The 12,737-nt window shown below is 45.1% G+C and overlaps 1 protein-coding gene across 2 annotated transcripts in view; it reads left to right on the top strand.

Annotated features, from left to right (window-relative positions):
- Window positions 1-12,335, top strand: part of MORC2 (MORC family CW-type zinc finger 2) — a 49,408-nt gene extending 37,073 nt beyond the window's left edge. For both annotated transcript variants that reach the window (XM_081892268.1, XM_081892269.1), the window contains 14 exons: window positions 1,200-1,340; window positions 2,601-2,755; window positions 2,921-3,049; window positions 4,146-4,251; window positions 5,032-5,161; window positions 5,757-5,831; window positions 5,922-6,311; window positions 6,755-6,898; window positions 8,240-8,294; window positions 8,652-8,793; window positions 9,144-9,338; window positions 9,797-9,890; window positions 11,415-11,603; window positions 12,005-12,335. In XM_081892268.1, the coding sequence (XP_081748394.1) occupies window positions 1,200-1,340; window positions 2,601-2,755; window positions 2,921-3,049; window positions 4,146-4,251; window positions 5,032-5,161; window positions 5,757-5,831; window positions 5,922-6,311; window positions 6,755-6,898; window positions 8,240-8,294; window positions 8,652-8,793; window positions 9,144-9,338; window positions 9,797-9,890; window positions 11,415-11,603; window positions 12,005-12,073 (2,014 nt within the window). In that variant the 3' untranslated portion in view covers window positions 12,074-12,335. The remainder of the gene's footprint in view (window positions 1-1,199; window positions 1,341-2,600; window positions 2,756-2,920; window positions 3,050-4,145; window positions 4,252-5,031; window positions 5,162-5,756; window positions 5,832-5,921; window positions 6,312-6,754; window positions 6,899-8,239; window positions 8,295-8,651; window positions 8,794-9,143; window positions 9,339-9,796; window positions 9,891-11,414; window positions 11,604-12,004) is intronic.
- Window positions 12,336-12,737: the final 402 nt, after the last annotated feature.

Here is a 12,737-nt window from a genome sequence, read left to right as displayed (position 1 = left end):
ACCGATGAGGAAGAGGAAATGGAAGGGTTCGCGGAGTCGGAGTTGGAAGAGGGAGTGGACTCTGATGACGAAGAGTACCTAGAGAGTAGGAACAGCAACAAGTGGAAGGAAGTGTTCGCGACGTCGGAAGATGAGGGAGGTTCTTTCAAGGGTTTTACCTCCTCACCGCCAGTAGGAGAGGAGACGGGAGGGGGTGAAGGGGGCCCTGGAGGGGAGGTGGATGTCAGGGAACTGACATCTAAAGCGCCGGAGGCGCAAAGGCTCACTGAGGGTGAGAGAGCAGTAGCAGCGGAAGAGGGAACCAGTAGAGGGCGAGCAAGAACTCCAAGGGAAAGTGAGTCGGAGGGATGGCTCAGAGACGCTTCAAGCGAAACCAGTGGGGAGGTCTCAGGACCTCCTATAGGGACACCCACACCTCGACGGAAACTGTCACGCCGAGAGGCCAGACGACGTGTTTCCGTTAAGGAGCTTTTATGTTGGAAACGTTTCCGAAAGCAGCCACTTTCGGATTCTACTAGTGATTGACGCAGCCATGCTGGAGGGGCTCCGTCACAGGCAGAGGTTTGAAAGCCTGATCAAACTCTGAGGGACTTGCATTTTACGCACAAGCAGCTCATCGTCCCATCACACCATCCAAATAGTGTGCGTGCCCTGTGTCTCATGATCAGTTATGCAGGGAGAGGGCTCCCCCCCATATTTTATTCATGCTGGCACCCCTGCTTTCCAAATTCCTTGTTTTAAAAAATGTTTTAATTAGTTGTGGACAGTTCTGGATTTGACCAAAGTTGAAGAATACTGTTTTTGGCAATCCGGAGATCACGCTGGGTGTAACTGCTTTTAGAGCTTTTAATTGTTTTTGGAATTTTTAACTGATCTAGAATGTTTTTGTTTTGATTTCAAGAGGAAGGGCAGGGTAAAAATTCAATAAATACTAATATCAAGAATTCAGCAAAAAACGTCAGATTTTTTTGTCATGTGCGGACCCTCATTTGTCGTACACTCACCCATTTCTGGTCCATACATTTTCATTCCCCTGTTTCCCCCCACTTTCCAATAAGTACCCACAATAAACTTGTTATTTGTTGGGAGCATTTGACATGTGCGCCCTCCTGGGCACTGGGAAATAGACTGGCTGTTCTGTGCTTTGCCAATTGATTTCCAGCCTTATTTGCTGTCTTTTCTCTACATCTTTGTCACAGAGCCCTCAAGGAACCAAAGGAGCTGAACTTCATCTTTGGTGTGAACATTGAGCAGCGGCATTTGGATGGGATGTTCATCTATAACTGCAGCCGGCTGATTAAGATGTATGAGAAGGTGGGCCCGCAGCTGGAGGGTGGCATGTGAGTTTCTTGCAGAGACCTCTAGTTAGTTCTTGCCTTAATGACAAAGTGAATCGGCCTGTTTCCTCCTGTGTTATGTGAGTCTTGATCAGCCCCACCCCCACCCTCCTCTTCCACTTGGTGTATTCTGTACTTTAAAAGAAAACGGAGCTGCAGCAAATCAAGTTCATTGCACAGTTATTTTGCATGCTTTATTCAGTTCTTACTATCTTAAGAACATAAGAATAGCCTGTTGGATCGGGCCACCTCGTCCAGCATCCTGTTCTCACTGTGGCCAACCAGGTGCCTCTTCTGGAAAGCCCCAAAGCAGAAATATATGTTCCAGGGATATGGAGAAAACACTTTCTCTAATTCCCTCTGATTTCATATGAATGGTTAAATATATTGTGAGGAGTAATCCATTGTTGGTTTTGCATGTATACCCTGAGTTGCATCTTCTAAATTGTTAAAGGTCCCCTTAACCACGAATTGAAACTTCAAGGAAACAGAGACTTCAGGTATCAAACTGCATTGTTCATAAGAACAGGAGGCAAACTGAGTTGATCATGGTGCCAAACTGATCCTAATTACAATTTGACAGAGAGCCTTTGCTCTGCACAGTACACAGATGATCTTGTCAGGGTGATACTCTCTTAGATTAGATAACCTGTTTCCAGCAGAACATTATCATAGGGAGCCATCTGTCCATGTTGCGCAGAGATGCATGTGCAACTCATGATTACTAGAAACAAATGCATGTTGTTCGTGGCAGAGCATTAACTGAAAGCTTCATCTGTGGACGAATTTCACAGCTGCTGTAGCAGCCAGTTTTGTTCATTCATTGGGACCCTGTTTGCTGGAGCCTTTAATTACATCAAGCCTTTTCATTTCAAACATAAGATGGGGCTGCTGGAGAAGGCCAAGGTCCCATCTAGTTCAGCATCCAGTTCCCACCCAGATGTCTGTGGGAAACAGGCAAGCAGGACCCAACCACAAGAGCACTCTCCCCTCCTGCGGTTTCCAACAACTGGTGTTCAGAAGCTTGCTTGCCTCTGACTCTGGAGGCACAGCATAGCCATTGTGGCTGGGAGCCATCAAGTAGCCTTCACCTCCATGAGTTATTCCATCCTTGATATTTAATTAACCCTGCTCCGTCTGCCCTACACTGAACCAGGTTCATGTTTGCTGTAGTGGGAAGGAAGGAGCCTGTCTTCTGACTCTGTCCTTCTCAGGCCGGTTGCTGCCTGCAAGCTTATCACTGTTGTGTTTCCTCCCGCCCAGGGCATGCGGTGGTGTTGTCGGAGTGGTTGACGTCCCCTACCTGGTTTTGGAGCCGACACATAACAAGCAGGACTTTGCCGATGCCAAGGAGTATCGGCACTTACTAAGGGCAATGGGAGAACATTTGGCTCAGTACTGGAAGGATGTTGAGATTGGTAAGCTGCTCTTGCAGTCTGGTGGGAAGTTGGGCATGGAAGGGGAATGCTAGGCATAGGGAAGGGACAATGGATAGTTATTACACCATGGGGGGGTGTTTGCTTGCTTGCTCATCTTGATGTTTTGTTTCGTTTTTCAAAACAACAACAACAACAACCCTCCAGCACAGAAAGGTATAAGCAAGTTCTGGGATGACTTTGGCTATTTATCTGCTAACTGGAACCAGCCTCCATCAAATGAATTGCGTTACAAGCGGCGGAGAGCCATGGAGATCCCCACCACCATTCAGTGCGGTACGTCTGGTAGTGCTGAGTTTCCAGCATTCCAGGATTGGAAAGGTGTTTGCAGGGAGTTTAAGCCCCAGCAGTGCCTTAGGTGGCAAAACAACCAAAATATAATGATAAAAATTGACACCATGCATATTCAAAGCATGTGGCTTCCTCCAAAGAATCTTGGGAACTGATTTCTTAATTGTGCTGGGAACTAGGAATTGGGGGGGTCAGCCCTCTCTTGATGTTCTTTTTTCCTCGGGGGGGGGGAGCAAAGAAACAATAGGCATATCGTTGTCATTATTACTTCACCTCTGCAGCCATCATCCAAGTCCCTTCTTTGAGTGCTCTCTCCGCAGGAGGTCTGGAAGCTGGCAACATTAGAGTGGTGGCTTCCCGCTTGTGGAACACGCTCCCCAGGGAGACTAACCTGGAGCCATCATTGCATATCTTTAGGCACCAGACAAAAGCATTTGTTTCCCACTAGGCCTTTGGCTTTTATCTGTGGCTTCCTACAGTGGGTGGGATGTTTTAATGTACAGTAATACCTCCACGAACGTCCGCCTAGCATCCATTCTGGCGAACATCTGCAGCAAAGAAGTACCGGAACAGGTTACTTCCGGGTTTGCCACTCACGCGTGCGCATAAACACTAAATCGCTCTATACGCAGAAGTGCAAACCACTCCGCGCACGTGCGCAGACACGGCACTTTGCCCTGTGTCCTTTTTGGCTAGTGGCCAGGGCTCAGGAATGGAATCCGGCCGCAAAAGGAGGTATGACTGTAGTTCTTAAAAAAAAAGAAAAAAGATTTGTCTCTTAGATTTTTAAAATGCTGACAAATGTATGTATGTGTTTGTTTCTTATTATTATAAGTCACTTTGAGTTGCTGTGGCAAAAAAGCAACTAATAAATTTAATAAATAATCCAAAATTTATGAATCATCCCAAAGTGGTTTACAATATAATCACATGGAATAAAACAGTTGCCTAAAAAACAGTTAAAACAATTACATATTTAGTGTTCGTTAGTGTCCTTGCTTGCAGGCCTTGGGTGCAGAGTGGGTTTCTTTTATCTGGCTTTGCAATTTGCTAATGGCATGATTTGTCTTTGTGTCAGTAGACTTGTGTCTGAAATGGCGGACCCTCCCCTTCCAGCTCAGCTCCGTGGAGCAGGAAAACCCAGACACCTGGGTTTGTGCCATGAACCCCAGCCCTGATCAGGACAGGTGAGGATGTGTTATGAAGCTCTCTGAGCCCTCTTAATTTAGTAATCTGCACAGCAGTCTGTAAGCGCTAGCTTGTAACTGTTCAGTTGTTGGGGTCCATATTTGACAGAGCCATATGTTTTTCCATCTTTGCCATAGGAGGGTTTTTTAATAAACCCAGGCCATTTAAAATAACTGATCTTCTCGATCTGTTATCTCGTTTATCTGCATTTATTTCTCGTTTTTCTGCATTTATTACTTGTTACATTTCTTCTGCTCCCAGAAAAGCTATTTTATGCTGCTTACCATTGTTTTGAAATTTGTATTTTTTATTATAAAGTGACCATTTTGTATTTTCTGTAAGCCATCCAGAGAACCTATGTTTTTATGCTGCCATGTAAATAAAGTCAAGGGAGAAAGACATGGGAGCCCATTGAAATCATTCAGGTGAGAGGTGCAATGGAGCCCATAAGCAGGACCTGGCCTCAACAGAAACTTCCCTCCTGTGGTTTCCCGCAGCTGGATTTCAGAAGCATTTACTGCCTCTGTGGAGGCAGAGCATAACCCATCAGGGTTACAAGATGTTTTATAGGCTTGACAGCTTAAGCCTACACATTTTTTTCTTGTCCTTTCATTCATTACAGAGAGGAGCCTGTATGGTGTGGAAGTTTAGTCTCTGGACAGCGCAGGCGTTTCCCAAACTTGCTCTTGGGTTTTTCTTTTTTTTAACTTGCGCTCATGTTTACATTCTTCCTTCACCTTGCTAAAGTCTTCCTGCTGTCTTTTTCTTCTCCCTGGCAGGTGTGAAACTCCTGAACAGAAGCAGAAGGTCCCCCTGTGTGTGCTGCGGAAAGAGAAGTCTCAGGAGGAAAAACAGAAAGAGCTGTCAGAGAAAATTCGCCGGGAGCAGGAGAAGCTGGAGGCGCTGCAGGCAAGTCTGGACACTGGGGGCCCCGATCTGCAGTCTCTCTCATTCTTCGCCAGTGACGCTGTATATTCAGTTGTCTCTTTCAAGTGAGCTTCTTGTTGGAATGCATTCAGGTGGTGGCAGGGTCAAAGAATTACAGCCACTAACCACTAGGGTATTATATGGACAGCCAGTGTTCCCCTCCCCCCAGGATCTTGATCTGCTTTTGTGACCCCACCCCCAAATTTGAACTGGAAATTCTCCATTCATGGATAATTTTTGTTTCAGCCCTACACAGCAGCAAGTGTTGTGATTTGCATATGTAAACTGAGCCAGGAACAGATAGAACTTGTGTTGTCTTGAAGGTAGCACGATTTCCCATATTAATTCTCACTTTCGGCTACTGGTGTTGCATGTGTGTGCAAACCAGCCCCTTAGTTTGTAGCAATCTCAGTCTGAAAAGCATTGCCTCACCTCACATAGTGGGGCTTCACTGAGTCATTGGGTACTTAATACAGTTTCTCAGGGATGAAGAGGGTCTGTGAGATTTGCTAAGGAAGTAGGTTTGAAGCCAGCAGTGGCTGTTCTTAATGTCTTTGTTCCATCTGTTCTGCTCCAGAAAACGACTCCAATACGTTCCCAAGCTGACCTGCGGAAGCTGCCCTTGGAAGTCACCACCCGTCCAGCACTAGAAGTGAGTGCCACCCTTTCCATTGCTGCCTGTACACCTGATCTCCGCACTTAGCCTGAGCTGACTTTGCCTTTTCTCTCCTCCTCCTTACAGAATTCAGACCCGCTGAGTAGGCCACAGCGGCCACGTTCTCCCCCTCTGCCAGATGTGATTCGAAATGCTCCCAGCAAGCCTCCTGCCCCACTGACCACTTCCAGGTCCACTGGCCAGCAGAATAAGGGGCCCCCACCTCGGCCAGCCACCAGCAGCTCTAAGCCACAGAGTTCAGTCTCCAGGGAAGAAGCCAGGCTTTCCAACCACGTGGTGGTGACACCTGGGAGGTCCACATCCACCTCTGTCAGGCCTGCCTCCAAGCCTTCAGCAAGTGGCAGGGTGCCCCCTGCTCCTCTTCAGAACTCCAAGAACCACCACAGATCCCCCAGCCCAAGACCTGCAAAGGGACAGCTGTCGCTGAAGAAATCCCCTGTCGTGAAGCACCCCCAGGTGAGACACACCCCTCCTCTGTAAAAACCAATCAGATTAATTTATTATTACAGTCAATGGCCAGCATTAAGATACCGGGATAAGAAACACATAGGATGTCCCTTCAGGGCATCTGGCTACTTCGAGAAAAGGGTGCTGGACTAGATGGGCCCCCTCTAGCCTGATCCAGCAGGGTTGTTCTTATGTTCACCAATTTTGCTTTGTGGAAGGTCTCACATTTAATCTCCAGCATCTCTGGGTAATTGCCTCTGCCTGAAACCCTGGATAGCTGCTTCCAGTCAGTGTCAGCAAGTCTGAGCTTGATGGGTTCAGAATCAACATAAGGCCCCTTCCTGCCTTCACGTAGCTGTGTTGTGCCTCTGCCTTTTGGAAATGCAACTGCATGGTCCATGGAGCAATGCGTCTTCCTTGTGGTGGTTGAGTGCGTGTCTTAATCTCTGCAGGCTTCAGGTTCCCAGAAGAGAAGCATTAGCTCAATAGAGGATGAATTGGAAGAGGAAATTGGGCCAAGGAAAGAGAAGAGGAAACATGGGCGACACGTGACAGTGAAAGAAGAGAAGAAAGACGCTAACGAGGTGGAGGTGGAAGTGAGTGAGACATTTGCAAGTCTGATTTTGCCATTCAGAATCCCATAAAGTTGCTGTTCTTCGTCCCTATTCCATCCCCTCTGGAACTTTTGCCAAAATATGGACATCTATATTTTGGTGAAGTCAGTGAATGAAAACTGTCTGGACAGACAGTTCTGACAGTCAGATCCAAGACGAGCAGCTAAACAAGCTGAATTTGTCCTCCCCTTAAACTCCTCAAGTGAAGGCTGCCAGTTGATGGAGTGTATTATCGTGTCTTTCCTCTGCTTGAGCTCAGATATAGGACATGGAGATAAAATCCCCAATTGCCTCAATGTTCTGTATTTCATCTTAAGCACAGGTAGGACATGATAATGTGTTCTATCAAATGGCAGCCTTCACTCAGTTTCACAGCAAAAGCTATCAGATGTGTGTCTTTTGCAATTAGCAGAAGTGCCAAATCTGTTTTAAGATCACCTTTGTTTTTCTCATGACTTTAACTCCATTAATATATCTGTCCATTGTTTGTCAAGTTTTGACTTCCGGTTTCACCTGGAGTTGGGCATTTGATTTATCAAAAGAAATCCGTTTCATTAAGTGGTTAAAACTTGTCATATAATGGGCAGGGATTTTAAGTGGAGTTCAGGTTATGAGAACAAGAAGGAAAGTAATCTTTAAAAGGTTGGATGCTTGTGTTAATGACAAAAGCAAATTTGATTGCTCTTGTTATGAAACAATTACATGGCTAATTACATGGTCTCCTTAGTTCCAGTGCACTACCCAATCTAACCACTAGGCAATGACTTTCAGCAGTGATGACTCTTTGTGTTCCTGCCTGGAAATTCCTGCTTTGCTGTGCTGCTATAGCTTAACTAACTGCTTCAGGGCTAGTGAGCAATCTGCCCTGCATAACATCATAATTTAACTTGTAAAATCATCAGTACTTTTTCACACAGCGCAGAGTTAACTATAGAATTCGCTCTCACAAGAAGCAGTGATGGCCGTCAACTTGGATTGCTTTAAAAGAGGAGAAATTCACAAAGAATAATAGTTTTAAATTTAGTATTTTATTTATTATTATTTCTTGATAAGGCCATCAGTGGCTACTAGCTTCTGTCCACAGTTAGAGGATGACTGCTCTAGTCTTCTGTTCTAGGCTCAAATGGCTGCAAGGCTATTGTGTTTAAGCAATACATTAACATTTTATTCCATAAGTACTTCTTATCCCCAGCCCAGAAAGTTGAGTGCAAATGAAAATGCCCACAGATAGTTTTTTGTTGAATTCTAAAGCTAGCTTTTTGTTGGGTCTTCTTTTAGTTAGTAAAGTACTCTATGCTGAGTCTCTATTAACTCTGCTTTCAGCTCACAGACAGCGGAGGGGAAGAAGATTTGGCAGAACTGAAGAGGGCACAGAAAGGTAAGAAATAAGTCGCTTGGTCTCTGCACCTACTTCATTCTTCCAGGGGAGCAAAATGGTGCATGTATTGAACACCATGATGACTGCAGGTTTGGGGCAGATCTGTTCTACATCCATTAAGATTATAGTCCAGGTTAAAGCAAAACCACCTGGCTTCAAATACAGCCGCTGTGACTAACCCTTAAACCTGCATAATAATGAATGGGACCAAGCTGTATCTCTTTCTGGCACATTAAGCGATGTAATTTCCATGGGATGCAGTTTCTGGATTAAACAAAAGATTTGAACCTCAATCCTGTTGCTTGCTTTGAAAACAGATGCTTAATGCAAGACTTTCTGCCCTTCTGTGCCCCTCAGATAAAGGACTCCACGTGGAAGTCCGAGTGAACAAGGAGTGGTTCACTGGCCGAGTTACATGTGTGGAGGCGGGCAAGAAAGGTATCCGTTGGAAAGTGAAGTTTGACTATGTCCCGACAGATACCACCCCAAGAGATCGCTGGTAATTGTGTGTGTGTGTGTGTGTGTGTGTGTGTGTGTGTGTGTGTGTAGAATCATAGAATTGTAGTGGTGGAAGGGACAAGGGCCATCTTGACCAGCCCCCTGCAATGTAGGAATCACAGCTATATTGGGATGCAGGGGCTGTGGGAGCTGCTGCCTCTAGCACAGTGTATAGACAGGGAAAGGGAAATGAATGCCAGCCAGTATTGGTCATCACTATGTAAAGCAAACCTTCGGTACCCAGGGAATGGCTGTCAGCACATCAGTTTGCCGTGGGGAGACAGCAAAGACTGTTACTCAGGTCTTTAGAATGGCAAGGATTCCTTGTGACGTGTCTGTTGTTCCCTTCAGGGTCGAGAAAAACAGCAAGGATGTTCGACTCATGAAGCCTCCCTCACCAGAACTGCGAACTCCAGACACTCAAGAGCAAGAGAAGGAAGACCTTGCTCCTGAGCCCTCTACCTCGGAGTGCGTCCGGACTGAGCCAGACACCACCGCTTCCAGCAACAGCCATGAGACTGTAGACTTACTAGCTCAATCTCTCCGGTGAGCCTCTTTGCTAAGCAGCTTTATAGATGCCAGCTTAATTTTGGACTCCTTCTTTTGCTTTTAACACCCTGTTGTCAGTGTGATGTTCTTACTGTATCTGACCTGTTACCTGCTGTGGAGTTTCTTTTGTTGGGACAGAGAAAATGCCCAAAGTGTTAATATTCTGTGCCTGAGCAATCTAAACGCCGCAGCCTGTGCCAATGCAAATTGAGCAACTTTGCATAATTTATTCTGCCTTCGTTGTGGTTCCACCAGGCATTGCCCCCACCCATCTTTGGAAGCATATCTTCAGAATCACAAGGAGTAGAAACTCGCTGTATTAATGAAAAGGGAGGCGGGGAGAATAAGCTGTTCAAGAAGATGAACTCTGTACTCTGTAAAATATTCTGTGTTCTCCAAATTGTAATGCACACATAGCCTTGCTCTTCTTAGCATGCTTGTTTTTGTTTGGGCAGGAATTGCTTGCGCTACTTCTTGCCCCCAAATTTCCCCATCTCCAAGAATGACCTGAGTGCCATGAATTTGGAAGAGTTGGCAGCTTTCCCTCTGGTAAGTCCTGTGCTTACAAGTGGAGGCAAGACCTGAGCTGGTGGCTGCTCTTGCTACATTCTTAGCTTCTGCACCAGTTCCCTGTTTTTTTTTGGGGGGGGGGGAGGCACAGCCCACTTGGTTCCATGAACTCATCTCCAGTGCCCACTACCCAACCCTATAAAAAAGCATTATTCAGAATAGCAGTTTGCACGACCCACTGAGGAAGACAATCACAAAATAAAATCCAGCAAAGAATAGTTACACGTTCTTGCTGTTGAAAACATAACGTTGAAGGAAATTTGTAACATAAAATATCCATACATAACTCAGTTTACCAGACATGCACAAACCCTCACCTACCACAGATGCACAGGAACTAATTTATATGAAAACCAATAGCTGTCTTCTGACAATACAGAACTGTAAATATAAACGTAACCAAAGGAAATAGCTTTGAAAGTGATGAGCAATAAAACTTTAAATATGAAGCAAGGAAGGTGTTTGCTCTAGGCTCTAGCCTGCTCAATTGCAAATAAGCATTCAACGCACTTAGGGGGAGCACCTCCAGCACCTCTATGCCTCCCCGTTGTCTCATTAGTGCCCACCTAGGTAAACATCTCCAGGGGGTGGTACCACAAACTTTGAGAACCACTCCTCTATACTTTGCCAGCTGCCAGTTTTTAGAGGGGCAGATTGCTACCCTTTTAACTCAGTGCGCTGGCTTTAGTGAGACATTTTCTGGAGCCAGTGGTTATGATACCACCATCCATAATTGTAACCTTTTATAATGTATATAAAGTGCCTAAATTAGGAGCCAAACCCTCAGATTATAATTTGAATGTGCCACAAAGGGGAGAGAAAAGGATTGCCTGACACCTTTTGTGCAAGCGTTTAAGATAAATGAGACCCTTTTGGGATGTGAACAGCTCTTGTCTTTTTCCAGACACCTTTTAGCCAGCAGAGGGCAGCAGACTGCAGGGGTGGAAGGCAGATCTTACTTAATAGCAAATGCAGAGGCTTCCACTGTCAAATTGACAGTTTAACTCCAATTATTTTATTTTATTTTTTTGCCTTCTGGCAAACATAGATATTATTTAAGAGAAAGAAAGAAAGACAGACAGACACAATTTCGCAGCAAAAGATTGCAGTGTATCTACATCCTCAGACAAGAGCCTTGTGGCACTCTGCCACAAGTGAGGGTGAGGGAAGGAAATAGACACTTTGGCTACCACCACACTGTTACTCCTCTTCACAGACCTACATTTCCCAGAGTTCTCTGGGAAGAGATAGCGATTGTTAAATCTCTCTAGGAATTGTACCTCTCTGAGGGGAACAGGGATCTCACAACTCTCAGCACCCTTTAACAAACTACAGTTCCCAGGATGCTTTGGGGGGGGAGCCATGACTTTAAAGTGGTATGATACTGCTTTAAATGTATGGTGTGAGTGTGGCCTCCCACTGCATAAGGACATATTGCAACAATACATGTGGCTTTTCTTGAAGCTCCTAGAACCGACTCTCTTGTGTCTTGCCTCCCTGCAGAAAGAATATTTCAAGCAGTACGAGAAGGGGCTGAAAAATTTATGCAACTCCTACCAGACTCAAGCTAATGCCCAGGCCAAAGCCTCTGAGGAGAAGCTTCACATCCAAGAACAGAAGCTCATAGAGACAAAAGAGAAACTCCAGAAGCTAAGGACTAACATAGTATCACTGCTCAAAAAAGTCCAAGAGGTGAGTGAGGCCCCAGCCAGAATTGCAAAAAACTGGAAATGTTTTTTCATTATGACTTTTTTATTTAAATGTAAATTATCCAAGAAGTTTTGTTGCATCTACTCTGCTGTACAGAACACATACTTATATTGCTATTCTACATATTTTCTTGTTATCTCCCCCTTCCTTCTGGCTACAAGGAAATGTATGAGTATAGAAACAAATTTCTTAATCACAAAAATACAACAGACAGAATCTTGCAGATTCTGCAGAATCTCAAAAATCTGAGCATGTTTTTAACCTGGTGTCCCCCAGATGTTTTCAGCTACAACTCACATCAGCCCCAGCTAGCAAGTAGTCACCCTACTGTATCAAATGCTTTCTCATAGGCATTGAACTATATTTCCCTTTGCTGGTTTCAGGACATTGATTTCAGTACAGATGACGAACTGGATGCATACATCGAGGACCTGATCACGAGGGGAGACTGACCAGCCAATTGGATTCCAACACCCGTGTGAAGTCGGTTCCCTGGGAAATCCCAGAGTGATGTGTAGAGAAGTGTGGCTGAGGACATTAGACACTGTATTGTATTAGTGTGCATTGGAGTACAACTCGTTCTTAAGCCCTTTTTTTTACATATGTAACAGAAGTGCTGTTGAAGGTTATTAGCCTTTTGTTTATAAATATTTTGGAAAAAACAACAACCTGTAATAGTAGTAGTAATAATAATAATAATAGCACAAAACCCAATGCATTGCTTGGTGCAAAGGATTGATCTGTGGCCTCTGTTAAGCTTAAGATATATGGTGGGTTGTGCTTGTTACGAAGAAGTACAGTGGAGCTTATAAAACGTGCTGCTGGCACAAGGGCAACCCTGCCACTTTGTCACCTGTGGGTGTCTCTTTACAGGAAGAAGCCACAAACTATAAGCCTCACAGCCAGAAAGCGTTCCTTGTGCAGTAGTGGGAGAGCAACCCTCTACTGACAGTAGTGTGTAGCTCAACCCAAAAAAGGGCTTGGGGCTGAACGTCAGTAGGTCTTTAAACTTGTGCTGATACCATGGAGACGTTGATCAGCGTTAAACCTTAGGTATCGTGTCATACCATCTTCAGCATGGCAGCAATAAGCTTGAATGAGCAGATTCTCTCTTTC

This window comes from Podarcis melisellensis (assembly GCF_964234715.1).
Source record: "Podarcis melisellensis genome assembly, chromosome: 16".
In the NCBI taxonomy this organism is placed as follows: Eukaryota; Metazoa; Chordata; class Lepidosauria; order Squamata; family Lacertidae; genus Podarcis; species Podarcis melisellensis.
Note: the sequence above shows the minus strand (reverse complement) of the source record. Positions and strands in the feature narration are given on the sequence as shown.